General features: G+C 36.1%; 10 protein-coding genes across 13 annotated transcripts; 4 read left to right on the top strand and 6 right to left on the bottom strand.

The window, feature by feature from the left end:
• Positions 1 to 223: 223 nt before the first annotated feature.
• Positions 224 to 2,006, top strand: LOC109536655 (CD2 antigen cytoplasmic tail-binding protein 2 homolog). Its single transcript, XM_019902967.2, has 6 exons — positions 224 to 475; positions 745 to 857; positions 937 to 1,102; positions 1,198 to 1,352; positions 1,406 to 1,565; positions 1,619 to 2,006. The coding sequence occupies exons 1-6, from the start codon at positions 316 to 318 to the stop codon at positions 1,864 to 1,866; spliced, it is 1,002 nt and encodes a 333-aa protein (XP_019758526.1). The 5' UTR covers positions 224 to 315; the 3' UTR covers positions 1,867 to 2,006.
• Positions 1,897 to 2,622, bottom strand: LOC109536660 (anaphase-promoting complex subunit 15). The gene is made up of 3 exons (XM_019902974.2): positions 2,371 to 2,622; positions 2,253 to 2,312; positions 1,897 to 2,133 (listed from the first exon to the last, which is right to left on the bottom strand). Exons 1-3 carry the CDS (start codon positions 2,491 to 2,493, stop codon positions 2,017 to 2,019), a joined length of 300 nt encoding a protein of 99 aa, XP_019758533.1. The 5' UTR covers positions 2,494 to 2,622; the 3' UTR covers positions 1,897 to 2,016.
• Positions 2,599 to 3,955, top strand: LOC109536657 (methyltransferase-like protein). Of its 2 annotated transcripts, none has more exons than XM_019902971.2 (4): positions 2,599 to 2,754; positions 2,930 to 3,415; positions 3,526 to 3,698; positions 3,775 to 3,955. In XM_019902971.2, exons 1-4 carry the CDS (start codon positions 2,660 to 2,662, stop codon positions 3,909 to 3,911), a joined length of 891 nt encoding a protein of 296 aa, XP_019758530.2. In that variant the 5' UTR covers positions 2,599 to 2,659; the 3' UTR covers positions 3,912 to 3,955. The 2 variants fall into 2 exon arrangements, with proteins under 2 accessions (XP_019758530.2, XP_019758529.2); XM_019902970.2 differs by having other exon boundaries at positions 2,634 to 2,875.
• Positions 3,956 to 4,219: 264 nt separating this feature from the next.
• Positions 4,220 to 5,716, bottom strand: LOC109536654 (retinol dehydrogenase 12). The gene is made up of 5 exons (XM_019902965.2): positions 5,493 to 5,716; positions 5,079 to 5,283; positions 4,900 to 5,024; positions 4,530 to 4,837; positions 4,220 to 4,448 (listed from the first exon to the last, which is right to left on the bottom strand). The coding sequence occupies exons 1-5, from the start codon at positions 5,632 to 5,634 to the stop codon at positions 4,266 to 4,268; spliced, it is 963 nt and encodes a 320-aa protein (XP_019758524.2). The 5' UTR covers positions 5,635 to 5,716; the 3' UTR covers positions 4,220 to 4,265.
• A 103-nt stretch (positions 5,717 to 5,819) lies between these two features.
• Positions 5,820 to 7,382, bottom strand: LOC109536656 (retinol dehydrogenase 11). Of its 2 annotated transcripts, none has more exons than XM_019902968.2 (5): positions 7,185 to 7,381; positions 6,709 to 6,913; positions 6,527 to 6,651; positions 6,151 to 6,464; positions 5,820 to 6,073 (listed from the first exon to the last, which is right to left on the bottom strand). In XM_019902968.2, exons 1-5 carry the CDS (start codon positions 7,324 to 7,326, stop codon positions 5,891 to 5,893), a joined length of 969 nt encoding a protein of 322 aa, XP_019758527.1. In that variant the 5' UTR covers positions 7,327 to 7,381; the 3' UTR covers positions 5,820 to 5,890. The 2 variants fall into 2 exon arrangements, with proteins under 2 accessions (XP_019758527.1, XP_019758528.1); XM_019902969.2 differs by having other exon boundaries at positions 6,024 to 6,088; positions 7,185 to 7,382.
• Positions 7,341 to 10,434, bottom strand: LOC109536650 (caseinolytic peptidase B protein homolog). 2 transcript variants are annotated; one of them, XM_019902961.2, is made up of 9 exons: positions 10,023 to 10,434; positions 9,742 to 9,932; positions 9,179 to 9,405; positions 9,010 to 9,124; positions 8,768 to 8,946; positions 8,385 to 8,706; positions 8,134 to 8,327; positions 7,643 to 7,974; positions 7,341 to 7,431 (listed from the first exon to the last, which is right to left on the bottom strand). In XM_019902961.2, exons 1-9 carry the CDS (start codon positions 10,328 to 10,330, stop codon positions 7,422 to 7,424), a joined length of 1,878 nt encoding a protein of 625 aa, XP_019758520.1. In that variant the 5' UTR covers positions 10,331 to 10,434; the 3' UTR covers positions 7,341 to 7,421. The 2 variants fall into 2 exon arrangements, with proteins under 2 accessions (XP_019758520.1, XP_019758521.1); XM_019902962.2 differs by lacking the exon at positions 7,341 to 7,431 and having other exon boundaries at positions 7,561 to 7,974; positions 10,023 to 10,433.
• On the top strand, positions 10,357 to 25,100 carry LOC109536600 (serine protease SSP1). Its single transcript, XM_048664308.1, has 8 exons — positions 10,357 to 10,376; positions 10,449 to 10,546; positions 23,015 to 23,088; positions 23,137 to 23,306; positions 23,703 to 23,860; positions 23,922 to 24,014; positions 24,177 to 24,313; positions 24,838 to 25,100. Exons 1-8 carry the CDS (start codon positions 10,357 to 10,359, stop codon positions 25,036 to 25,038), a joined length of 951 nt encoding a protein of 316 aa, XP_048520265.1. The 3' UTR covers positions 25,039 to 25,100.
• LOC109536659 (protein FAM98B) lies at positions 12,428 to 13,126 on the bottom strand. The gene is made up of 3 exons (XM_019902973.2): positions 13,026 to 13,126; positions 12,721 to 12,884; positions 12,428 to 12,663 (listed from the first exon to the last, which is right to left on the bottom strand). Exons 1-3 carry the CDS (start codon positions 13,032 to 13,034, stop codon positions 12,531 to 12,533), a joined length of 306 nt encoding a protein of 101 aa, XP_019758532.1. The 5' UTR covers positions 13,035 to 13,126; the 3' UTR covers positions 12,428 to 12,530.
• LOC109536662 (cold and drought-regulated protein CORA-like) lies at positions 14,920 to 16,965 on the top strand. Its single transcript, XM_019902975.2, has 3 exons — positions 14,920 to 16,523; positions 16,592 to 16,746; positions 16,813 to 16,965. The coding sequence occupies exons 1-3, from the start codon at positions 16,515 to 16,517 to the stop codon at positions 16,940 to 16,942; spliced, it is 294 nt and encodes a 97-aa protein (XP_019758534.1). The 5' UTR covers positions 14,920 to 16,514; the 3' UTR covers positions 16,943 to 16,965.
• Positions 17,716 to 20,932, bottom strand: LOC109536653 (glutaminyl-peptide cyclotransferase). Its single transcript, XM_019902964.2, has 6 exons — positions 20,677 to 20,932; positions 19,909 to 20,239; positions 18,823 to 19,150; positions 18,625 to 18,761; positions 18,428 to 18,569; positions 17,716 to 18,133 (listed from the first exon to the last, which is right to left on the bottom strand). The coding sequence occupies exons 1-6, from the start codon at positions 20,755 to 20,757 to the stop codon at positions 18,088 to 18,090; spliced, it is 1,065 nt and encodes a 354-aa protein (XP_019758523.2). The 5' UTR covers positions 20,758 to 20,932; the 3' UTR covers positions 17,716 to 18,087.
• Positions 25,101 to 25,598: the final 498 nt, after the last annotated feature.

Here is a 25,598-nt window from a genome sequence, read left to right as displayed (position 1 = left end):
GTTAGTTAGCTTATCTTTGTCCAACTTATGCATTTATATTGGAAGTTTTTCAGTTTGGTGGATAAACCAACCCAAAATATTTGCCTAAAATCAGTAGGAAAATAGAGGCAATTTTTGAAAAATTATTAAACTCAAAGCAACGGTTCGATAAGCAATTTTTCCAAATTTTTAATTTTTTTTCTAATTCAGTAATTTTTAACCTTGTTTAAATTAGACAGAAATTCATCTGCCAAAAAAAACCAGACATAACCACACTTTTTTAAATATTGGGGCTTGTTTATGTGGTGAAAATACTGTTCAATTTTCTGTGCAAGCATGTCGAAGAGAAAATTTGAAAATCTGTTTTCCGAACCGTCTAGAAAGCGCCATGCAGCTGAACCAAACACTAAGAAACACACACTTGATAGTGATGAAGAGGACTATGTGGACGACAGTAATGTTATGGATGAAAATGATATAGAAGGGGAGGAAGATGGTGAGTTAGCTCCTTTAATCGGTTGCTATATTCATCGATTCATTGATTTTGAATTGTGCCGCCGATAAAATCAATGAATTATTCATTAGTTTTCCTCTTATTACGATTCCAAGACTCGTGTGCAGTTCCACAGGAAAATGGACAATAGAGAAAGGCTTTGATTGCTCTATTTTGACCCAATTTTAGCACCCACAAAGTACAACTTTTTGAAACAACTTAACTTCAACATCCACTTTTAAACAATAAAACCCTTATCATTTGCATTTAAGGAATGGCTGGACAAGATGGTGAACAAAGAATGACCGCTTTTAACATGAGAGAGGAACTGGAAGAAGGGCATTTTGATCGAGATGGTCATTTTATTTGGAAAAACGAAAAAGAGGTAACTGGCTCCTTGGTACAGCCACGTATTTGCGAATACTTTCCAAGAAAACAATCTTAGCTTTATTGACTTACTAAAGGTACGCGACAATTGGCTTGATAACATTGACTGGCATAAAATAAAACACAATTCCGAAACTGCCAATAAATATGATGTGGAAGAAACCGGCATGGAAGCAAACAGTGACTCAGAAGATGAAGCTGAAGAACCGTTTGCTGAACTGGAGACCTATAAAGAAATCTTAGGTAATTGCGAATTTATTGCCCACTTTTATTAAACTTGACTAGAAAATCAATATCTACGTTTCTTTTCGCAACTAATGAAAACATCCATTCTTTAGTATTTCTCCAGCCAAAAGAGACCATAAATAAGGCCATCAAACGTCTTGGGGGCGATATGACTAAACTGTCCAGCGTGGAACGATTGAGAAGAAAGAAAGCTGGAACATTGATAATATCTGAAGACGTTACCAAACTAACAGAATTGGCCAATCAAGCAAGTAAAAAATCTACTAAGAAAAGTCTTGTTATGCTATGAGAATCTTTTAGATCCTAACCCGATTGGGAAACATGGATGTGTATCAGGAAACATACGAATTAATTCAAGCAAAACTGAAAAACAGCAAAGGAAAAAAGTCGGCAAATGCTGAACCAGAACTCGACATGTATGCTGATGATTTCGAAGTTAAGGAAAAAGAAAAATTAGACGGTAACTAACAAGTGAAGGGGCTTTAGGGATGAATTTACTGTTGCTTGTTGCAGACGAGCCGTCAACAAGTGATAAAACTGCGGAGGGAAGTACTTCCGCAGACAACTTGCAACCCGTTGAGTTAAAATGGGAGTTCAAATGGTCGGCAGATGACGACAAAGTGGAAGGTCCGTTTAGTACCGCCCAAATGATCAAATGGCAGAACGAGAACCATTTCAAGCCGGGCGTGATGGCCAGAAAGTGTGGTGAAAGTTCCAATTTTTACTCACTGAGTCGAATAGACTTTGAGCTGTATGAGTAATTTCTATAAATTTATATGAATAGAAGTGCATTTGAAAAAGGGAAATCTATTAGTTTTTCCTAATTTTACTTAACTTTGTTGGTTCCACCGATACCATTAGACTGAAAACTTAGTTTAAAAATACATGGTTCTCTAATTAATGCAGTTTTTCTAATTGGCCGCTTCCATTTCGATTTCATCTTCCTCCTCATCATCATGACTTTCACTATCATCATCGTCGTCGTCGTCATTATCATCTTCCTCCTCCTCATCATCGTCGCCAACGTACTGAAAAATATTCACATGTTTTCAATGTTTTGCCCCTTATCAATTTAAGTTCGTCCATGTACTTTAAACCATCAGAAGGATTTTTGGTACTATTGCCATAAGAATCGGGAAGAACTTACATCTGAGGAGGTTTTCCCAATGGGTGTTAAATCACAGTGAGTTTTTGTAATAGATTCGATCTGAAATGGAAACGAATTTTAAAAACTCAAAGGAGCGATTGTAGTGTACAAAAAATACCCATTCCTGGTGCTCCTTCTCCAACTGGGTTACTTCCTCCTCCGGATCACAAGGGGGATCCGCATTGAACCAAGCCCCGTCGGTTAATTTGGGGGTGCGTTTGGGGAATAACGGAATGTTCATATTTAATCAGAATGTTCTAAAAACTCTCGTTTTCAATGATTACCGCTCAAAAACTTAACCAACTACAATTGTCACTGCGACAGTTAAAATAAAACAATCACAAAAACAACAAGGATTTTGGAACAACCTAACCAAATATAACCTAAAATTTCCATTTTGGGTAAACATGGACAGCTCTGGAACAAATCCAGACAATTTGAGGCCTCAATTTGGAAACCGCTATTTAACCGACGATAGCAATGTGTTCCAACATAATGCTTGGTACGAAATTGTTTTCAAAAATTATTCAGTCAAGATATTGTCATACAAGATTCAGAAAGAAACCCAAGTTTGGATCTCGATACCTTAGAGATGGATCCAATATTTTCTCTTTCAATGCTTGGTATTAGATTAAGAATTATTTTAAATCTTCTGATCAACAGCGTGAACGTTGCAGGGACGACGTGGAATGGAACGCAGACCAAGAACAGGAAGCTTTGAAAAAGGTGCAACTGAATAGCGCAGTCCAATTTTCAGAAAACCAGATTGAAAAGTACGACAAAGAGGCCAATAAGTTCTGGGATTCGTTCTATGATATCCATGATAACAAGTTTTTCAAAGATAGGCATTGGCTGTTTACAGAATTTCCTGAATTGTCAGCTGCGCCCCATAAAGAATCAGCGATCTTTGAACTGGGTTGCGGTGTCGGAAATACAATATTTCCGATATTGCAATACAGTAAAAATGAACAGCTGAGGGTTTACGGTTGTGATTTTTCCGAAAAAGCCATTCAAATCATGAGGGAGTCCGATAACTTTGACCCTAAAAGATGCAATGTCTTCGTACAGGATATAGCTGAAGATGAATGGTCTGTGCCGTTTCCCCAAAACAGCATTGATATTGTTGTAGTTATATTTGTTCTATCAGCAGTTCATCCAGAGAAGTAAGTAGGTATTATTTCATTTCCTGAAATAGCTTTTACGCTTGTAATCAAACCGTTCGTTGCTTCATTTAAGCGCCTCAAACACTGGGTTACTTTTACCGTTGTTCCAGATACAAGAATATAATTTCCAATATTTATAAATGCTTGAAACCTGGAGGATTAGTTTTATTTAGAGACTACGGAAGGTTTGACCTGGCGCAGTTACGATTTAAACCTGGCAGATCGTTAGGGGACAACTTTTACGTTAGAGGAGACGGAACGAGAGTATACTTTTTCACTGAAGGTATGTGCAGAATATATCCAAGCTTAATTTTAAAAGTAGCAACCAACCACAGAAATTAATGGAATCTTGTTTTTAGCGGAGGTAAGCACTCTCTTTACTGAGCAAGGATTTATTGAAAAGGAAAATAGAGCTGATAGAAGACTGCAGGTTAATAGAGGGAGACTGTTGAAGATGTACAGGGTGTGGATACAGGCCAAGTACCAAAAGCCCTAAGAGACCATTGGCAAGTTGTATAATAAAATCAGTTATTGAAGCGATATAGATTTTTTCAAGATCTGCTCCTGCTCTTGTAAGTAAGGGCTCAGACTGAGCAATCCAAGATCAGCGTAATGATTGGACTTAAACTGAAAAAACATTCGAGCTAATTAAAGTACGTAGTAATAGCATTGTCCTATGAATTGCAGTATTCGTATTAATTTACAGATAAACATATTTCTAAAAAAGCCGATTAGATTAGCGCAAATACGGGGTGATGATTAGCGTGAAACCTTGCAGCCTATTACCTAATAAAAAACGCAAAGTCCAATCTGATAAGTATATTATCTAAATACTTACAGGCAAAAATACCTAGTTCCTATTTAATTTAACCACCTCTTCAGATACCTTCCACAATTGCTTCGATATATCAGGGTCTTGGGCGGTTTTGTAGGTGTCTACGACGTGACAATCGTGAAAGTGTCTTCCCGATAGGGACGCAATTTCTTTGGCCACACTGCAGTAGATCGTTGTTTGCGCTCCCTCCAAGCGACTCTAAAAATGTCACTTATTATCACCTTTTCGTAAAAGAATCAGCAACTCAATTGAGTTAACTTTTAGAGGATTTAGGCTCACCTTGCAAAACCAATTGATGACCTGTTCTATTATGAATCGCAGCGTTTGAGGCACCCGCCTCATAATATCAGTTAGCACTACACCCGGATGCAAAGAGTACGTTGTTACAGTAGTGCCCTGTAGCCTTTTGGCTAATTCTAGAGTGAAAAGAATGTTGCACAATTTACTCCTACTGTAAAGTGCAAAACCCTGTCCTGCTCGATCATGTCGAATAGTGTTCAGGTTCTGTACATCTAATCCAGCAGCGTGCTTTGCTGCTGCTGATGCAACATTCACTATACGAGCGTTTGGGGTTTTCTTTATGAATGCTGAAATTGCCGTTAAAATTGTCCTATAATTGTTAGGGGAGGTATTGGGTCCTTTAACTTACCGAGCAACAGATTAGTTAGCAAAAAGGGCCCAAAATAATTGGCCTGCATGACCAGCAACAGACCATCTTCGGTCTTTTTATCGGCCTTACTTCCGAGTCCTGCGTTATTAACTAAAATGTCCAGCCTACAATAAACCACGATTATTTGCGACGCCCGCACAAATTGCGTTAAAACTTACCTTTCTTCAGTTGCAATTATACCGCTAGCAAATTGCCGGATGGATTTAAAAGAAGATAAGTCCAGGAGCTTAACTTCCACATTTTTGTTGTCGGTGGCTTTGATTATTTTTTCCGCCGCGTCCTGCCCTCTTGTCGGATCCCGGCAAGCCAAAATTACTCTTGCGCCTCGTTTGGCCAAGTCTTCAGCCGTTTCGTATCCAATTCCTGGAAAGGAAAAACATCGAATTTTTAACATTGATTATTATTCATCAAAAAAGGGCTTATCTACGTATTCAATAGATAAGGTGCTTGGTGTAAGTCATCGCAACTTGAAAATATTTATTTTAGGATTGGACTGGTTTTTTAACCGTGTTCCTACATAAAAATGTATTTGTGTTCACTTAGTAAGCAACTCGTATGAGGATTTTCCTTACCTGTATTAGCTCCGGTAACAATGGCGGTTTTCCCAACTAAACACACGTTGCTTCTGCACCACCCTGTAGTTAATTTCACATACAATTTTATGACTACTAACACCGCAGCCACCCATAATAAAATACACAGCCCGCACGCCATCGTGGTTCTTCCTATTGTAATCGAAAATTGCTCGCGTTTTATCTATATTTTTCTAAATTTGTTAAATCATCCAAAGTGTATATGGTACTTAGATTAGATACAGCACTATCTAAAAGCGATTCGGAAACATCGCGCCAATAATTTTACGCTTTGTCTATTTTTCAATTAAATTAAACCCATCAATATTGGTTTATTCAGTTTCGCCCAAAGTCCAATCTGATAAGTATATTATTTAAATACATATACACAAAAACACCTAGTTCCTATTTAATTTAACCACTTCTTCAGATACCTTCCACAATTGCTTCGACATATCAGGATCCTGAGCTTTTTTGTAGGTGTCTACGAGGTGACAATCCTGAAAGTGTTTTCCCGAAAGAGATTCAATTCCCTTGGCCACACTGCAGTGGATCGTTGTTTGCGCTCCCTCCAAGCGACTCTAAAAATGTATCACCTTTTCGTAAAGGAATCAGCAACTCAATTGAGTTAATCTTTAGTTGGAGAACTTAGGCTCACCTTGCAAAACCAATTGATGATCTGTTCTACCATGAATCGCATTATCTGAGGCATGGTCCTAAAAATATCAGTTAGCACTGCTCCCGGGTGCAAAGAGTACGTTGTTACAGTGGTGCCCCTTAGCTTTTTGGCTAATTCTATAGTGAAAAGAACGTTGCACAATTTACTCCTACAGTAGAGAGGAAAACCTTGATCCATTTGACCATATGCAACTGGAACGGTGTTCGGGTTCTTTACATCAAATTCACCAGCGCGCTTCGCCACTATTGATGCAACGTTCACTATACGAGCGTTTGGGGTTTTCTTTATGAGATCTGAAATTGTTGTTTAAATCGTACTGTAATTGTTAGGGGAGTTATTGGGCCATTCAACTTACTTAACAACAGATTAGTTAGCAAAAAGGGCCCAAAATAGTTGACTTGCATTATCAACAACAGACCATCTTCGGTCGTTTTGTCGGCCGTACTTCCCAGTCCCGCGTTATTTACTAAAATGTCCAGCCTACAATAAACCACAAAGTTCATTTGCGATGCCCGCACAAATCGCATTGAAACTTACCTTTCTTCAGTTGCAATTATATCGCTAGCAAATTGCCTGATGGATTTAAAAGAAGATAAGTCCAGGAGCTTAAATTCCACATTTTTGTTGTCGGTGGCTTGGATTATTTTTTTCGCTGCGTCCTCTCCTCTGGCTGGATCCCGGCAAGCCAAAATTACTCTTGCGCCTCGTTTGGCCAAGTCTTCAGCCGTTTCGTATCCAATTCCTGGAATGGTAAAACAACGAATTTTGAATATCGATTCATCATTTATCAATGTTAAGCATTTTATAAGTGTACATGTTCAATAGATAAGGTCTAGTCTAGTCTGGAATATTAGTCTAGTGGCTACTTGAAAATGTTAATTTTAGAATTAGATTCGATTTTTAATCGTATTCCTACATAAAAATACATTAAAAACTAGTGCTTTTCAGGCAAAAATGTGCAACTTTAGGAATATTTTGTCTTAATATGCAACTCGTGGATAAATTTTTATTACCTGTATTAGCTCCGGTAACAATGGCGGTTTTTCCCACTAAACACACATTGCTTCTGCACCACCCTGTAGTTAATTTAACATACAATTTTATGGCTACTAACACCGCAGCCACCGATAATAAAATACACAGCCCGCACGCCATCGTGATTCTTCCTTTTGTGATCGAAAATTGCAGGCGTTTTATCTACATTTTCATAAATTTGTTGATGATCTACATTGTATCTGAAGCACTTAGATTCAGGAAATTCTAAAAGCCATTCGAAAACATCGTGATTTGCAAATAATATAATAATTTTTCAATTATATTAAAATAAAAAGTGAATAACACAGTTTCAAAATTGCGGTTTACTAGTTGAAATAAAAGAGCACCATTTTTCTTTCAGAAAACCCACGGGCTTTTATCGTATACTTTAATTATTAAATAACAAATAAAATAAATAAAAATACATTCAGCTCACTTTGCTTCTTTTGGTTTTGACCAGTAGTTAAAGGTGTTTGTAATGGGCTTCTTATCGATGCTGGCAATATCAATGAAGTCCTTAAAGCCGCTTTTCTTGACTTGAATCTGTATTTCTGCATACTCGCACTTTTCCGGCCACGTTGCTGTTATATTGATACTCGACCCTTTTCCTATCACTCCCTTTTCGTGAGCGGCCGCCAGTTGATTCACAACTCTTCGTTCCACTTCGTACTTGATGGAACGAGCGCCATAACAAACGTCGTAACCATCAGCAAGCGCCGATTCAACTGTTCGGTCCCATTTTATGTCGATTTTGTGCCGCTCTTTTGCCTGCAACAATTACAAGTTTATTCAAAAGTATACTTATTTAAGTAAAACATTACGCATTTTAAGGTCCGCAATCATGCCAAGTTTTCAACCAATTCACAGAAATTAAGCTTGCAGTAAAATTTAAGAATTGGGCTTAAAACGAGACTGCGGTTCACTTACCCTTTGTGCCCAGCACTCCAGTTCTCGCTGGACGAGCTGCAATAATTCCCGCCGCGAAAATGGCAGGAAATAAACGATTTCGTTTATACGTCCCAAGAATTCGTCGCGCTTAAAATGCCTTTTCAAGATCGGCTTGACCACCTCGTCTTTGAATTTGCGCGAAATAACGATGTCTTCGGAAAAATGCGCATCCTCTGAGAAAGCAACTCGATTGGAATTGGATATACTGGTAGATTAACTCGTTGCTTTACCTGAGCTGCTTTGCTTCAAGCGTTCTTCTTTAACTTTTTCAACATCAGCTCGTAGATTGAGCGCATGATGGGCAATTTCCTGACTAGCCAAATTCGACGTCATTACGAAAATGGCATTCTTGCATTCGATGGTTTTACCCTGTCCATCAGTCAGTCGTCCTTCGTCGAAGAGTTGAAGCAGAACAGTCAGAACGTCTGGATGGGCTTTGTCGACTTCGTCGAACAAAACAACCGCATCCGGACAAGTTTTCAATTTTTTCGTCAATTGCCCTCCATCGTCATGACCGATGTAACCTGGAGGGGCTCCAATCAGCTTTGCCACCTAGAGTCAAAACTACTTCTGTTGGTCTCACGCAATCCACTGAGTTGAGTTGTTCATCTACCTCGTGTTTCTCTTGAAATTCCGACATATCCAAGCGAATAAACGATTCGGTTTTATCTTTGTGGATATAGTAGGCGAGTTGTTTAGCCAATTCAGTTTTCCCGATTCCAGACGAGCCTAGGAAGAGAAACACTACGGGATGATCCCCATCGGTCCACCCATTTTCCTTTCTTCTTACAGCTAAAAAATAATCAATTATGCCTTTTCCATTGGACGTAAATTTCTCAGCATGTTTAAACCTACTTGCAGCTACCGTAGCAATCGCCGCTTCCTGACCAACAATGTGCTTCTTCAAACGATCTTCTAACGGAAATTTTCTGCGCTGCTCCAATTCTTTTTCTCGTTCAATTTCTGCATACTGAAACAACCATGTGAAGTGGATTCAAGGTTTTGTGCAAGGATTGGTTAATACCTTTTCAGTTTGTTGGCTTAAAAACTCCTTCATGGGGCCGTCTTTAGCATAAACCAGCGGCTTTTGTCCGGCTTCGGTTTCCAAACACGGATTAGCGCCGTTCTCAATCAAAAGCTGGGCAATACCCAAATTGTCAATAAGCACAGCATAATGTAAAGCTGTAAAACCGATGTAGGTAGCCTTGTTATTCAGTTCGCCCGAAAACTCTTCATCTCGTATCATGAGAACTGCAAATAATTGAAAACAATTCCTAGTGAAGAACTGTTGAGAATCTGAGTCTGAATCATCGCAAGTTTAAAGGATATTCTTAACTAACATTTCGTTTCCATTCTGATATAAGTATCTGTTTGCTTGTTAAATCAATTCTCTGTTTATTCCTTAAATGTATGTCTTAGTTATTTCTTTATTACGGCCAGATGTTTGTCTGCTAGAGCCCCACATTATTAAATCTGTCTTTGATTCTCTTTACATAATCTTATTTCAGTCAGTGGATTGATGCACAGTTTAAATTATCAGGAAAGTATAATCGTGTGGTTAGCGTCCAGTTGCAAAACTAGCTATACCTTCAATGGCATGCAGTCGCTTCTCCTGAGATGTTCTATGAGGGTTGATGTAGTTATCGCCCATGTTAGGATTGGCCCCATTCTTTACTAGTAATTTCACTATATCATAATGCCTGTTAATCGTGGCAACCATCAGCGGAGTCCAACCTAGTGGGTGTCGTGCGTTTACATCCACACCGTTCTTTATCAAGCTGCAACAAGGCATTGAACGTTGTGATTTAAACTATTGAGTAACTTAGCTTTATGGTAAGTGGGGTGAGCCCTAAATATCAGTTACTTACTTGCTGACCTCATGAGTGAGCCCATATTGTATAGCTTTGAAGAGCCTTTTCTCCTGCTTGCCACGTAAATCATACGAATCACAATAAACTGTAGCTAATGCAGGAAGGAAAATAACACCAGCTGGCAGGTAATTCCATTTGTCACGGTGTTTGTTCCAGCCCTGGCACTGTGGAATTGGAACTAAAGTGGACGTGTTTTGAGAGGCTAAGTTAATGCCCAATCCACTGGAAGACGCATTTCGAATGGTAGCAGCCACCGTCCTGCTGTATATTTTACTAAATTTTGTTAATCTTAAAATGTTATTCATTCTATACGGCGTTTTTCATGTTATAGATGGAAACATTTGCTATACAGTTTGTAAACAAACTATTGACTTCTGCTCACATATCATAGAGGTTACTCTGTGATCTGTGCCATAGATAAAGACAAGTATCTGTGCTTCTGCTGGTCATTTCTAGCGCATTCTGTCTATTTGGCGCATCTTTCAATTTAGATGTGACGTTTGCAACATTTTCTGTTTGGGGTAAGTTTAATAGCGATTAAAAAAAAAAACAGTCACTTTTGTAACATGAAAACCCAGAAATTTACTTGTGTGGTATGCCCGCTTATACCATGCATTGGGGAAAGCGTTCAGTTTAAGTTTATGTTAATTGAAGTCCATTGAAAGTGAAATACTGCATTGAAACTTTCTGTAAACTTTATAATAAACTCAACTTTATCTGAAAATTAATTAAGCTTTCGTAAATGCTTGATGCTGCTTTTGTTGTCGATTGCGATCGATTGGTCGATCTTTTAAAGAAATGAAAATTTTCTCAAAATGTCTTAAATTTAGCATCATTTTCAGCTACCGACGCGAGGAATGCGTGGAACTCATTGAAAAACATGCTAGAAGTTTCAGATCCGAAATAATAGACATTTTCGGCTCATTTCAAGCGTTTTTTGAGCGTTCACAAACTTTATCCGACGATTTCTTCCTTATTATTGACCCAAACACTTTATAAATTCATATTGTGACCTTTTTACGCGGAAACCGGGGAGTGTAATTTTTTCAAAACTGCACGTAGAACCATTGCTGGTGGATAAAAAATATTGCAATTTTTCACATTTTTTATTTGAAGTTCTTGTACTTTGGAACCCATATTTACAAAAAAAAAACATTTTTTTATCTTAAAAAATACTCCGTTGAAGAGTTATTGAGCATCAATCGGTTGCTTTCACACCGTTACTACCAGTCGTCATCTTCATCACTTTCGTCATTTTCGTCGCCGAAATAATAATAAATAGCCTGTTGAGCCACGTATCCTAAAATCAGAGTTTGAATTGGTCCGGGACCTCCTCCACCTGGTCTATTGTGTTGATTATTTCCTCCACCTCCAAACCTATAAAAACATATTTTTTTAAAATCTGCTTCTGGAAAAGACAACACTTTTTAGCTCAAAACAATCATAATAAAACTGGCTGTGTGTGAAGCATAAAGGTATTATGAAAAAATAATCCCAGCTGCCAAGTAAAAAGTTCTTGAATTTTGTGTTTCATTTGACCATCAATGACAGAGGCGGCAGACACTTTTTTAACAAAACTTCAGTAAGATCGTCTATTTTGGAGCCAAAGAATGTCGCTGCCTCATTTTGATCCTGTGCTTCAGTTCACTTTGAATAATCGACGCTTTGTCTCAATTCGATTTTCTTTGAATTGACGTGAAGCTGGACATTTCAAACTCTTCGTTTAACATTTGTTTTTCGATAAAACTCACCATCCTAATAAATTACCGAACATGCGGGACTGTCGTTTATTGCTTCTTTGTATAGGCGAGCCATTCGATAAACGTAGGAGACCGGCCAACGACGCAATATAAATAATTATGTACAATATCTAAAACATATTTAATTAGGAACAAAAATGTAAAGAAACGAGTCTTTTTTCTTCTGTTTCAGGTTTTGTAAAGAATTTCTGTTAAGTTAATTCTCCTTACTTACCATACGCATAATGAATTAACTAAAAAGCACCCACTTGGGAAACTCTTGCAACTTGATTTTCTTCTTGAAATACCATCAAATTATAAGGCATAAATGGATATTACTGTTATTGTAGAAGAAATTGCGGAAGCTAAACCTGATCCCACCTGATCGCTTACAATTGGCTTTAACGGTTTAGTTTTCATTGATTGGCATTTCTCTTAACATCAATCGGTACAAGGTCAAGGATAATTTAGATAATCTTCTGCTGCTTTGTTTAGAGGAAAGATTATTGAAACATAAAAAATCTTATAAAAAGTGTGTGCCAGGTTTAAGAAATCGTCTTTGAAACCGTTCTAAAAGCCAGCTTTCGTAGAACATCAGGTGCGAGAATGATGAAAAAAAAACCTTAAAAAGTTATTAGGAATCGAAAAAATTAAAACTTTAAACCCTATACATACACGTCTTTAATCATACCAAAATTACAATGAATTATTATTCAAAATCGCTGTTCTGACTGAACAAAAGTGATAACCGAGTAGGAATCCCTGTTTAGCCCCAATGTCCTCTGTGTCCACCTCCGTAACCTCCGTATCCACCTCCGTAACCTCCGTGGCCACCGCCCCATCCTCCGTAGTGTCCATATCCCCCACCTCTTTTGCCATGTCCGCCCCATCCTCCACGACTAAAAACGTATTTTCAAATCGGTAAACTGCAACTAATTCTGAACATTGTTTGTTACCCCCGTCCGCCCCAAGCGCTGGCTTCAGGTTGCAAATCATCACTTTCCTGAACATCTTGTTTGTCTTCAACAGCTACTGGAATCGCCACCTTTTCATTCGGTTCTTTGTCGATGGACATAGCTTGACTCAGCGCCAAAAGTGCGGTCGCAAAAATTATTGTTTCCTAAAAAGTAACAACATTTTTCTTGATTTAGCATATAAGAGTTTTCTGGCACATACAGGAGCAAATACAAAAAATAATAAAAAAACAAAAAAAAGCAATTAAAAATGTTGAATCTACTTAAGAGAAAAGGCGAATTCCTACCTTAATCATTGTTCTTGATAAATTGCACACACCTCAGATCACTGACCTATTTAGCTTGACTGCACTGGGATTCTAGATCTTCTTCAGGAGGCTGTTCCTCTTTTTATACGATCGTGACGTACAACTACTCGTTTGGGTTTTTTTGGTCTTATTCACGAGCCTTATTTGCGAATAATCGTATTAAGTACTTTATTTACGTTATAATTTGCGAAGATGTGGAGTTCAGGGAAGCTATTGAAATTTGTTGGTTGTAAATATTCTTTGTCTTCTGCGAGGCCTACAAAATGCCCTAGAATCTAAAGCTTTTTTCTGTCTTTAAGTTTAAATCGTGGTTGCACTGACTTAGTTAACTTAGTTAGTTGGGGTATTTACAATTTTTTTTTAATGTAAAGAGGAATACTGATGGTTGGTCATCCTGCTTGACTAGTTTTAGTACTTAAAAATGATTAAAAAAATGTATGTAAAAAGATTTATGCCTAACTATGATCCGGCTTTGATTGTATTCAAGTGGTTTGGTGTGGAACTTATTGCAGCTGTAGCAAAAAAGTGTTTTCATTAATTATTGTTTTAAGTTTCCGCTATTCTGCAGTAAAATGGCATATAGAAATTAATAATAAAACATGTTGAAAGCAGCCGGAACGCAAAACAAACTTTGCTTCTCACCTTGATAAATTATCAAATGAAAAGCTTTTGTTTTCCACGATTTCGCGCTATTTTGTTCATCAATGAATTACTTGTTTGGCATTTTCGGAGATTGGCCATTCTTAGATTTTTTTGGTGCTTAGTCAAAATTAGATGCGCTGTTTTGCATGATTATCTTTAATCCATATTGAGTCAACCTGAACAAAAAAGTCGAGAAGTATAAAAAACTTGTACTGTTTTGCATATTTACGCTTTCTTGGAAATTTTACTTCGAGGACAGTGCAGTTGATGGGAATACCAGTGCATCTAACCATACCAGTTTTGCAATATATCTTAACTTATGCGGAAAATGTCATTGTAAAAGTTCTAGATTTGCTGTACTTTCTATAGCTGCTCGTTTTGCTCTTTTAGAGCGCGTTTTTTTAATTTGGAGTTTCCACTTTATTTTGTAGATAGATTGTGTTCTTAAATTCGCAGATTTTTCAATCATGCATCGTTTATTCTGTATTTTCATTCTACAATTGCTAAACAAACTTGCCATAATTAAAGTCCTTTTATGAACAGGTTTTGTTCAAATGGCTTATAGCTAAAGATGTGTAGTTGATGTCCGCCACTCGAATTTACATACAAGGCGAGAGTTTCTTCATTCTAAAGTTTTTGGTGTTTTCCTCTTACGAAATTATTTCTGAGCAAATGGAATCTGGAAAATCAGTTAAAAACGAAAACTATTGTTTGCTCTGATTTATAATAGTCTTGTGCTCAACATGAATGTTTAATGATTTTTTAAAATACATTTTTGTGTTCCTATCAGGAAGTTGGAACAATCAATTATGTCCTGCCTTGGCAAACATAAATGAACATGTGGACAGACAAAGACTCAAATGCTTCTTTAGAACCAGTTTTGTGTGTTTTCTGAGATAGCGATCTTTCGGAATTTCGTCGAATTATCGGTTTTCTTACCAATTTATGTTAAATCATACAAGAAATGCCACACATTTTCTATGCACATATGCATGTTAGCTGCAAAACATTCATAGTTTATTTGCATCAAAACCATTTTCTTAACCGCATTACGAAGTAAATAAATTTAATACTGAAATTACTAATGTTAATTCATCGAAAAGCGAAATCGATCGGAAACGCTTCTAGGCAACGAATAGAGTGTGGGCTCAATATTTTATTATACAATAAATTGAATATTTATTTAACATTTCAGTCATTGCATGTGACGAGGTTTGATAAAATCTTAGACAAATCAAAAAGTTTTATATATAATTCACATTCTATTTAAGTACTAATTAACGTATTTTTTTGCGTGTTTCTTGTTGTTGTAATTTTTTGACTGGAGCTTGAGAACCGTTGATAAGAATTTATTGCGTTATTTCCACACCTGTTTGTTGTTGTTTTTATTTAATTGGATTCTTACTATGTTTTTTCTTCAATTATTCTCTATTGATTTAGTTATGGCAAAATTTAAATAAAATATCCGCTTATAAAGGTAGGTCAAGCTTACGTATTATTTAAATCAAGTGTCAAAATTAATGGGTTTGCATTAAGAATAACACGCAAAAAAATAACTACCTGACGGTTTTTCAAAATGCAGATGGGTCAAGTCGGTCAATAAAGTTGGTTGATGTTTAATGTTGTGATTTGTTGGTATGTCTTAGTAAAACCACGTTGGCTATAAAAAAAAATTAACTATTAATGAGCAAATGTGAGTTTGTTAGATAGTAACGCCCGCCCGTATTAAAGTGGTCATCAACTCCGTCTGTTTATTCTCAGAATTTTGTCGACAGAACTACAAAAGCTTTTAAGCTGGCAATTGATTGCAGTATTTGCAGCAACTATCTGAAAATATACAGAGTGGCACAGAGAAAATGGAACAGAAGCATTTTCCGGTATTTAGAAATGCAAAGTTGAAAAGTGCTCGGGCACCTAAACTTTAAATTCCAGGCCGACGCATTATGGAAAAAGATAAGGTTTTTTAGGGACATAATGTGTCCCTCTCTAAATCCCTGAAAATGTTTCTGCATCATTTTCAAAGCGCCAACCTCTATAAAATCGATTGTTTACTGCAAACATTAATAATATCGATTTGCGTTTGTTTATATCTTACGGTTTTCTTTGGGAAAAATGCATTAATTGAACAAGTTGATACTGACAATTTTTTTTTATCGTAAATCAGCTTTTTAAGTATCCTGAAGGTAAACATTTCTGGCACCAATTTTTACTTTTTGGGGACACCCTATAGGCAAGTTAGTTTGTTTATTTATAACTTTCTCATCTTTGCGTGATTTGTCGCTGTTTTTACCGAGTACCACTTACAACATTGTTGTCAAAAAAATCACCGAAAGCTTTTTGCCGTGAATTTTAACGCTCTTTTATTTGCTTGGCAGATTAACACCTTTTCAGTATGCATTCAATTTTATACTTCTGAAAAATTAAATGAATTTTTAGTTATAAAGGACCTAATGCATTTAAACAAGGATTAATAGAGGTCGATGTTTAAAAACGTTTGAAGAATCCAATGAAACATTTCCTTTTACCAAGAAACCGGTGTTCTTGTGTATGTGGGGCCGAGAATTTCATAAATGTCTCCGTTAGTCTCTCCGAATCGGTCAGCCTAAAAATCCTTACATAAGAAAAAATGAAGGCGGCACTATATAAGAGAAATTGCACATTGATTACGGCATACTTTGTCTCACGGATGTCTCAGATCTGAACCAATGCCTTGAACACCCAACATGTTTAAACAAATAGAAAATTGATTATAAACTAAATCTGTCTCGGTAGTGTTCAAGTGTAGAAAGTGAAGCGCGGTAAAGTGGAGGTGCATCTAACAGTAAAATGGTCAATGTAAGTATTAATTTTGGCTAACATTTGGGAAAAGTTCTTTGTTAACAACTTTTTTTTGGTTTTCTTAGAAGGCATTCATATCACTCATAGCTTTAACTTTGAGCTTGAGCTTTTGCGCCAGTCAACCAGTCTCCAAACTGGAGACATCAGCTGAACCGAAATTTTTTGGACTTGCGGCCCTATATGGGGGCATTTTGGCTGCGGGACTAGCAAATAACGGAGGGTGCGTTTTCCTATATAAAAATTAACGAAGACTTTTTGTTAAACGCTTCAAATTGGAATATTTTAGATGGAATTCCGGGGGAGGACATCAGAAACCTGGACATGGTCATGGTGGACATGGAGGGCACGGCAATCAAGGTGGAAACTTTTTGGGCCAGTTAACCGGAGGATGGGGAGGCTGTAAAAGGAAATGTTAACGCATTAAATTAATCAGAAATTATCAGTCTTTTTTTCGCAGAATGCCCCGTTCAAGCGTGAAAGTGTAAAGACTCTGGGAATTTTCAACGTCTTATTAATCATTTTTCAAACCATCTTTTCTACGCGTGAAAAAAAACTCGATTTGAGATTGCACCGGTTCCTGGACGGTAATTACTTGAAGCTTCTTCTTTTTCACATTACCCTTTTGGTTTTAGTGTTTTAATTATATTTAATGAGAGGGAACTGATTATTAGTTATATATTTTTTGAGCTTGATACATTTTGGAATTTTTTTGATTATGATATTTTTCTGTTGATAGCATTTTAAATTACTTTTTGCCCTACTTTTAATTTTGTCAGTTAATTCTATGCATATACCAACAGGATACACAGTGCGAGAACATTTTACGGTTAGATGGCTTGGAATTTCTTTTTCTTGATCCCCAAAAAGGGACAAGAAAACAGAAATCGTTTTTTCGGAAAAGCTATGAATGCTACAAGATTTTCCAAAGAGCACAATATTGCGAATAAATGATTAGTGCATCAACAAAAAAATAAATGGTATTCATCGACCCAGTAAAAAGTTCTAGTAGTTTTTGTACCAGGACACTCAGGAATTTACCATTTGTCCAAAACGGATGAACTCCAATTCTTTAGTAGACGAAACAGTCGTATTATCATAATCACGCAATTTTATACTGCTCCAGCATTATTCCGGTCAAGCATTTAAATTGCGCTTTGCTTTATTATTAAGGCATTAAAAGAAAATCCAATTGACGTAAATCTTTATACATATATTTATTTAATAGTCAAATACATTAAAAATATAGTTTTGCTTGAACAGTTTAAATACATCAGTTTCCAAAAAAAATATCACAAGAAATAAGTATCGAAATCCGAATAACCGCTATACATATTCAGGCCCACCGTCATAATAAAATGTGATCAGTTTTTTATAGTGCAGAATATTAAGACAAGACACGCATAAAAATAACACTTTCCACGAGAATAGAAGAACAGCAATCGTTGGCCTAAATATGCATTTAACACTGGACACTTTAAGTAAAGTATACTTTTGTTCATAACACTTTATCCAACTTAGAGCAAACACACTGGTTAAGGTTGCGAATTGTCCTTTCCATCTATTATAATTCTTTCTCTGGAATGTCTTCTGAGGTATCCGTAAGGTAACTATATTGTAACATAAAACTGGTTAAATAACTCATTATAAACTATTTTCATATAGTATAATATCGATTTGGCTGAGTCATAAAACTCAAAAACTTAAAAATTAATATAAACAAGTTTTCATTGCACAATAAAAACTGTACATCACACGATTTGAGATTCTTATTTCGATCGTGAGATTCTTTCTAATTGAAATTCACATATGAATTAACTGAAAATGCTGCAATTATTTTGCATCGTTTTCTGCGTTTTTCGATTTGCGTAACATCTGAAAAGAATTATTTAAGCTATACTGACATATGCAAATATTCGGTGGTAAATATCCGTAGTATTTTGTTCAGATTCTCAACGGTGTTTATGTCGATAATATTTCGGTTGTCGCCTGAAGTATGCCATTCTCTGGGAAATGGCAACGGAATTAAATGCAATATTGGAACATCTACAATAAAAACTTGTATTATTGCCTGTTTCAAGTTTTAAAAACTAGAACTTACTTCTTCTTAAAAACGGTAGATGATCATCCTCGATGTTGGCATTATGAAAGTCTCTGGCGATAAAGTATTTGACTGGCCCTGCATGAAACAAGCCCAACTTATTCAGTCTATTTTCCGCGTTAACCATTCGATTGAACCTGGAACCCCATAAATATTATCATAGAAAATCGGTCTATTTGAGCTCTCTTGCAATTTTACCATGTGGATGTTTCAGGAAAGTAATTGTAAAAATGAGCATTCTTATGACCGATCAAGTCCAAAAGAATCATAACATCGATTTTTTGCAATTCAGATATCGTTTCTCCAGTCGATCTGGTAAGCGAGTTGCTATTATGGTACCGATTGGCCAAGTGCCGCGCCCCATAAATCGAGTCATTGGGGCCCCATTGCACAAAGGCTTCTTCGCCGTCGAAAAATATCAATTTCAAACTCAAATCGGTGTTTCCTTTCATTGAATCTAATTGAGGCTTGAGCACTTTGATTAAATTGAGCATCATGGCGCATGGTACTGCTGAGTCAATAGCACCTAAAACAATAGAAAATTTAAGTAGGAGCGATTAAGTAAGGGAACACCTCAATTTTCTAATTACAAAATCGATTGTCAGCTTATAAATATGATAAATACTTCTCAACGTTTGCGGAAATAAGAATACAAAGTAGATGTTGATAGAGGATAGAAACGGCTATGAATACAAATAAGGTGGTGGGCAGCATTTAACTGGAACAGCGAAATCGTTTTTTTCAATTGTTATTAAATTAGTTAAAAACATGTTTTTATTTATATAAATAAATGTTGTCGTGGGTCGATCTTTTCAAAATTTATCAAATGGCTCAAAATCATTCGTTCTTTACATCATTTTCATCAGAAGGAAGCGAGGCTCATTGAAAGGCTCATTTTTGAAATTTTTTTCAAAATGTCTTTTATTTCACATCATTTTCAGCTCACGGACGCGAGGAATGCATCGAATTCATTGAAAAACATGCTAGAAGTTTCAGATCCGAAATAATAGACTTTTTCGGCATATTTTAAGCGTATAATAGTCATTTTAAGGAAATAGACTTTATTATGCACATTAGAAAGCTTCTTAGGTCGAAAGCAATCAACTGAGCTCAACAAATACGCATTCAGGTCCCGCAAATTTTTGATAAGGTGTGGTAGTTAAGTAGCAATTGCTAAATCAAACAATGCCATTCCAATGCAATTTGCCTTGAGTTTTTAATGATTACGTTAGCATAAAACCGCATATGGGTAGATTATGAAATAAAAAAATTCCAACAACTTACCAACAAATTCCTCATGTTTGAAGTACTTGCTGTCGTAATGGCATGCAAGCACCAAATATCTATCAGCCTCTGGATTTAAAGCTCCCACAATATTTTTGAAAGTCAGACGACCGAAGTTCGGTGTTTCCTGTTCAAATTCGTCTACATCTACATTCCATCCAGCTCTGTCCAGCTCGGTGCTGATGTAGTTAAACACTTTTTCGTGGTTTTTCGTTCCTACTACTCTGGGAACAAGTATGTTGTCTATTACTTCGTTGAAATAACTTATATTGGACAGGCCTGCTAAGTGCCTGATTTCACTATTTGTCAGTCGTTGTGGAGTATGGTTTCGCTAAAAATAATTTAATACATAATGAATAAATTTTTTAAATTGAGATTAGGATGAGTATAAAATGCGTTAAAAATATTTTCATTTGTTCAACCAATTGAAAAGCGAAGAAAAGGAACGAATTAAGGAAATAATGGCAAGCAACAAATTGATAACTTTGGGCAACTTTTATCGATTTAGAAATATTGCGGCAATTAGCAAGGTTGAGCACAAAGCAAACATATAATTTCTTATCCGCCATAATGTCCTAAAACATGCAAAAACATGTTTAGTGTCTTTCTGAAAAAATGACCCGCTTATCCCATTTATACGCCCCAAATATATTTTTAAAAATTTATGATATACATAACTGTAAATAGTTGTATAACAATCAAGTATGTCTATTTAGTGAAATCAAATACAGTTATAAAAATTAGTAAGTAGCTGTTTAAAATGTTAACCTGCAGTTTTCGAAGCTGGCTTCCGGTGGCGATGCCTAAAGCCGACACCACAATCAGCGACTTAATGAAAATAGACAACATATTAGTTCTCAAAGAAACGAAAATCAAAAACTAAACATAATTTCCACACTTCCCACAATGTTTACGCGAACTCCTGACGTACCAGTGACGTTGGAGTTGGCATGGGAACAGTGTAGTGTGTAGGTGATTTTGATTGGTGGGGAAAGCATCACTACGCGGATGACATATGTTTCATGACAACTTTATCCATATTCATGTCATATTGAAGAGTTAGGGATGCCGGATATAGCAAATTATCCAGACGATCAACACTTTTAATCCATCAAATCCTAGCGTTTCCATGCGATAGGAAAAACTAAGGTTTCTCTCTCCTGCAGTATCTGGCATATCTGGTAGATGGCTATACTAACTGAGCAAAAAAAGGAATCATACCTTCTTGATCATATATAGATCCTTGAAAGCAATGGAAAATATCGGGCTTTTCCTTATTGCGGTGTTTAGGCTTCTTCTACAGTTTATACTAAGTTAAACTTCTGAGTTTATACTAAGATTGCAACTGTATACTTAGAATAAATTTTTAATGATAAAAATTACTCGTCAGATTGTCCAAAAATCCACTTTTCCAATGCCACAACTTTCTCCTCAGCATATTGTCTAGAAAAGCAATTGCTTCTAGGATTCGAAATTATTTTATTCTACAAAGGTTTTTCAGATGTTTTCTATTGAAATGTATATGCGCTCGCACAAAATTAGTTACAGCAAATGGAAATTGACTTGATTTTTAAATTTGTTAACAAGCGATTTTCCTTGTAAAAATTTGCAGAAATCGTAAGTGCCACTATTAATATTGCGATATAAATAATGTTTTTCAAATTTTTCACTCGTTTTGTAAAAAATCGTTTTTTGCAGACTGTGTTTAAAGAAAAACTGAAAGGTAGGAACATACGGTCATTTTTGGAATAAAACCCGTTAAACCTGAACAATTGCAAAATATACCTTCTTAGCTACGAATAGCTACTTTTAGCCATTCTTGCCATAGCAAAATTGAATCCTTCCCCCATATATAAATGTAAATGCTAATCCCTTAAATCCGACCATGTATTCATTTGTAACATTTCATCGGGGCTGCGTTACCGAAAATACCCCCGGAGGAACTGTAGTCGTATAAATCATACACGCCGCTAAATCACTTCCTAAAGAAATAGAAGGAGAATTAGCATGAAAAAACGAACAACGTGGAAAATTCATTCGATTTTTATGAAAATTATTTACGCAACCCCATTGGTTATTGTAGTTCGTTCGTTTTCGTACACCATTTATTAAGTTTTTCTGACTTTATCGCCCTTTCGTCACGTCAGCCAAGTATTTACCCCGTAGAAATGTGGGCTGGTGTTTTAGGTTTTCGGTAATTCAGTTTCTTTGTTTGCAAACTTTATCTTAATTGAAATGGAAATTGGGTGCCACTGTGAAGGAAATTTGTGTCGAATTGATAATAAAATTGTCCAAATTTTGGCCGAGATAATTTTACGTCAGCTTCTATTAAACATTAAAAGTTTCTTCTCTGTCATTTTCTCTTAATTAATTAATTCCCGTTCATCAACGTTTAAGAAATATTCCAATTAACGGAATTGGCGGGTTTCGGCTCATGTATGAATGAATTTATCACAAAGTGGTTGAGCCTGAAAAAACAGAAGCCCTTTCAATTTGGATGCTTAACGTTAAAATTAAAGCCAGTTTAAACAATGGAAACCAACGATCGCTCCTCTAAGGGTGTACAGCTGATTTAAGAGATGAATATTTCAAGAGGTCTCTTATTATGGCTCGGTAAATATTTAACGGCCGTTTTTCCGCAGTTATTCAAATTTTTCAGGCTTGAAAGTCGCCGATAAAATTCAATACAGTTTTTTTAATTAATTCAGTTGAATTAAACAGAATAGTTGAGGGAACAATTTACTTTAGTGATCGCGGGGGTAAATTAAATTAAATTTTAAACACGGTTTGATATATTTTCCACATTTTTACACCGCCTGTACTTAAATATTTCATGTAACCAGTGTTTGTGAAGCAGAAAATTCAATGACAAATATTATTTCCACGCGCCATAAAGTAAATGGTTCGGAAAAATGGCCATTTTTATAACCAGCACATTGCCATCCGATGCACATCCCCACAATTGTAATATATGTTTTAACAATAGATAAAATCGGAAGGTTATTTATAGCGGACTGTGATTGGCGCAAATATAGATGTAATTTTGCAATATAGTCATTAGTGCGGCTGTTTATTCAGAGAAACATAATGAAGTTAATTTTTATAGTTTTCCTGGTCTGCGTGGGTAGTTTATGCGAAGTCTTTAGTCTGCGCTTCCGCTTAAGACACGCAATTGTTAATGTAAGTTATTCGGGTTGATTTATGCAAACTTCTAGAAGCGTTTTTTAGGGCGCTAATAACCCAATAGAGCCAAAAAAGGGCGACTTTCCCCATCAAGTGACATTATTAGCCCAATTGAATGGCACAAATTTAGTATACTGCGGTGGCAGCTTAATACACCCCGGATGGATTTTGACTGCAGCACATTGTTTAGAACAAGACGGTAAACAGTTTACCCCGTAAGTTTCGGTTAATTTTCAACTAAGCTTCTATTAGATTAAAGTTCGTAACAGAATTTCCGGCATAAAGTTAGGTGCAAGTTCGATACGCTAATATTAGAAACCAGGGAGACAATCAGTATGTTTACGTAGTGAAAATTAGCTTTGATTTAACTCAGTATAAATATATATAAACTCAATATAAACAGCGGATTGAGATAATGCAAACAGATTTTGAGGTCCGACCTGCTAAAGGGGTTTGGTAATTTGCTAACTTAAAGTTACATAATAAAACCTTCAAAGGAAGCCGATTTTATAGGGACCGTCCAAATGACCAGATCTAGTAACATTCATTGGACTCGCTTAGGTGTTGTGTGTATACAAACTTCTAGCTAATTTCGTGGTATTACATTGCAGAGACTTTGTTCAAGTTTCAGTAGGTAGCGTCTACTCAGACCTAAGGGGTGGACGTATTTTGCTGGTGGAAAAAATCGTTATTCATCGGGACTATCTCGAATCGAATGGCAATCATCATGATATTGGCCTACTAAAATTGCAAACCTGGGCTACATTGTGTAAGGCGATTTGGCCCTAAATGTTTTCTGTTAAATTTTTACATTCGCTTTTGATCTTCAGCCACATTCATTAAGACAGTTCGTCTCCACCTCAATCAAAGTGAAGATTTGATCGGAAAAACCGCATATTTAACTGGTCTGGGTGTCATCAATGGTATGTACCTAATGAATAAATCTAAAATTTTTTCATTATCATTTGATTGATATGACTAAAATTCTATTGCATTCACATTTTAAAACAGCACAAGCACCCATTGAGCTTTCAAAAAAACCGCCAGTTAATCCAGCTTTTCGATATTGCAGATTTTTTTTTCAGATTATATGCAAAGACCAACAAGATTACGCACAGCTACCTTACATGTTAGTTCGCCAGCTGAATGTTCAATAAGTGCTAAAGATAGTGCTGTCCAGATTTGCTGCACTTCTACTGTGCACGAAGGAAAAGCTTGCAAGGTGAAGGTTTCCCCAAATTTCAATTGCGAAATAATGGACATTTTCGATTTTCCAACCGGGCAGACAGTTTTAGAAACAACTTCTTTACCAACGGGACTTCCGTAACTTAATCAAAGCGCGCAACGGAATGAGCAGGAGAAGCCTTAATCGTTTAAAAATTTAGAAGAAAACGGAACGAATCACGCAAGGGAACGTTTTTCCCCTATTTGCCCAATAAAAACTGACGTAATACATGCAGAGGGTATATTTTATTAAAAAGACCCATTTTGTTTATTCATACCAGGGGGCAGAACTAGACTTAAGCAATGCCCGAAAAACATGCCGAAACGCGCTGAGTTCTCAAACGCGATAAATTATTTATAATGCGATTAAACTTACAGAAACCAGCGTTTAGTCTGAGTCTTTCTGAACCTCGATATGCGTTTTGGTTTGTAATTCTAAATAAACCGAAAATGTATGGAAATTTAGTTTCATACTAATCAGCAATTAAGACATTTCATTTTCTTATCTTTAAAGGTTTTTAGGGAGATAGTGGAGGGCCACTTGTGATAAAGAGGAATGGATTTTTCTTGCAAATCGGCATAACCAGTCATTTGGCTCGCTTGTCTTACTGCAAATTGGCCGATAACCATTCTATTTACACTAAGGTAGCTGCGTATGTACAATGGATATCTGAAAATACTAGAATCGATTTTTACAATTATTTGGTTGAAGAGACCTTGTAAATACGATTTTTCTCGATGTATACCTGTGAAGTAGATGAATATAAATTGCTATATTTGAAAAATTTTGTTTTTTATTTACTTTATATCCGGTAGAAATGAACTCGATAATCCTATAAAATAGTTCCTGTAGTTTTGTATGGAAAAATCAATAGTCCTACGACATGAAAGGCTTCAAACTTCTTTATGAATTTTTAAACTATTTTGCTTTGCTTTATTCTAAAAGCGTACAGTCGGCGCATATAGTAGGTATAAAGCGAAGCTTTGTTGTATTTCATCAAAAGTTCCGGACAGTTTAAAATAAATTCTTTCATTTTCATTAATTAAAATATTAATTTTTAAGCGTCCATACACATCGTATGCAAGGCTGGTGGCTGTGTTTGAAAATCTACGGTGTGAAAATAATTTATGGGAAAGTCACTGTTTAATGTAACAATCCATTGGCGAAAGTGAAATTTAGTATTAATAACATGTTGTGTTTAAACCGGTACATTCGATTTTGAATGTAATTGTGATTTAATTCAAAACGTTTTCTTTGATTTGGTTTTAATAGTCCAAAACTG

Source organism: Dendroctonus ponderosae, unplaced genomic scaffold (genome assembly GCF_020466585.1).
Source record: "Dendroctonus ponderosae isolate FM_Combo_2020 unplaced genomic scaffold, Dpon_F_20191213v2 Dpon_F_20191213_2, whole genome shotgun sequence".
NCBI lineage: Eukaryota > Metazoa > Arthropoda > Insecta > Coleoptera > Curculionidae > Dendroctonus > Dendroctonus ponderosae.
The sequence above is the reverse complement of the archived record's forward strand: the minus strand, read 5'-3'. Positions and strand labels throughout refer to the sequence as shown.

Coding starts and splice junctions, on each gene's coding strand:
- LOC109536654 (XM_019902965.2), bottom strand. CDS start 5,634: ATGGCGTGCGGGCTGTGTATTTTATTATGGGTGGCTGCGGTGTTAGTA. Junction 5,284..5,492: donor TGTTACCGGAGCTAATACAG/GTAAGGAAAATC, acceptor TTTCCTTTCCAG/GAATTGGATACGAAACGGCT. Junction 4,838..4,899: donor GCTAACTAATCTGTTGCTCG/GTAAGTTAAAGG, acceptor CGGCAATTTCAG/CATTCATAAAGAAAACCCCA.
- LOC109536655 (XM_019902967.2), top strand. CDS start 316: ATGTCGAAGAGAAAATTTGAAAATCTGTTTTCCGAACCGTCTAGAAAG. Junction 476..744: donor TATAGAAGGGGAGGAAGATG/GTGAGTTAGCTC, acceptor TTTGCATTTAAG/GAATGGCTGGACAAGATGGT. Junction 1,353..1,405: donor TAACAGAATTGGCCAATCAA/GCAAGTAAAAAA, acceptor AGAATCTTTTAG/ATCCTAACCCGATTGGGAAA.
- LOC109536653 (XM_019902964.2), bottom strand. CDS start 20,757: ATGTTGTCTATTTTCATTAAGTCGCTGATTGTGGTGTCGGCTTTAGGC. Junction 19,151..19,908: donor CAAACATGAGGAATTTGTTG/GTAAGTTGTTGG, acceptor CTATTGTTTTAG/GTGCTATTGACTCAGCAGTA. Junction 18,570..18,624: donor TCTACCGTTTTTAAGAAGAA/GTAAGTTCTAGT, acceptor TTTTTATTGTAG/ATGTTCCAATATTGCATTTA.
- LOC109536656 (XM_019902968.2), bottom strand. CDS start 7,326: ATGGCGTGCGGGCTGTGTATTTTATTATCGGTGGCTGCGGTGTTAGTA. Junction 6,914..7,184: donor TGTTACCGGAGCTAATACAG/GTAATAAAAATT, acceptor TTACCATTCCAG/GAATTGGATACGAAACGGCT. Junction 6,074..6,150: donor TCATCAATTGGTTTTGCAAG/GTGAGCCTAAGT, acceptor ATACATTTTTAG/AGTCGCTTGGAGGGAGCGCA.
- LOC109536657 (XM_019902970.2), top strand. CDS start 2,733: ATGTGTTCCAACATAATGCTTGGTACGAAATTGTTTTCAAAAATTATT. Junction 3,416..3,525: donor TCAGCAGTTCATCCAGAGAA/GTAAGTAGGTAT, acceptor CCGTTGTTCCAG/ATACAAGAATATAATTTCCA. Junction 3,699..3,774: donor AGTATACTTTTTCACTGAAG/GTATGTGCAGAA, acceptor TCTTGTTTTTAG/CGGAGGTAAGCACTCTCTTT.
- LOC109536600 (XM_048664308.1), top strand. CDS start 10,357: ATGGAAACATTTGCTATACA. Junction 23,089..23,136: donor TAAGACACGCAATTGTTAAT/GTAAGTTATTCG, acceptor AGCGTTTTTTAG/GGCGCTAATAACCCAATAGA. Junction 24,314..24,837: donor ACGAAGGAAAAGCTTGCAAG/GTGAAGGTTTCC, acceptor AAAGGTTTTTAG/GGAGATAGTGGAGGGCCACT.
- LOC109536650 (XM_019902961.2), bottom strand. CDS start 10,330: ATGAATAACATTTTAAGATTAACAAAATTTAGTAAAATATACAGCAGG. Junction 9,406..9,741: donor GCGACTGCATGCCATTGAAG/GTATAGCTAGTT, acceptor AATTATTTGCAG/TTCTCATGATACGAGATGAA. Junction 7,975..8,133: donor TGGAGTGCTGGGCACAAAGG/GTAAGTGAACCG, acceptor TAATTGTTGCAG/GCAAAAGAGCGGCACAAAAT.
- LOC109536659 (XM_019902973.2), bottom strand. Junction 12,664..12,720: donor AGCGCTTGGGGCGGACGGGG/GTAACAAACAAT, acceptor ATACGTTTTTAG/TCGTGGAGGATGGGGCGGAC.
- LOC109536660 (XM_019902974.2), bottom strand. CDS start 2,493: ATGAACATTCCGTTATTCCCCAAACGCACCCCCAAATTAACCGACGGG. Junction 2,313..2,370: donor AGAAGGAGCACCAGGAATGG/GTATTTTTTGTA, acceptor TTTCCATTTCAG/ATCGAATCTATTACAAAAAC. Junction 2,134..2,252: donor TTGGGAAAACCTCCTCAGAT/GTAAGTTCTTCC, acceptor AATATTTTTCAG/TACGTTGGCGACGATGATGA.
- LOC109536662 (XM_019902975.2), top strand. Junction 16,747..16,812: donor GGACTAGCAAATAACGGAGG/GTGCGTTTTCCT, acceptor GGAATATTTTAG/ATGGAATTCCGGGGGAGGAC.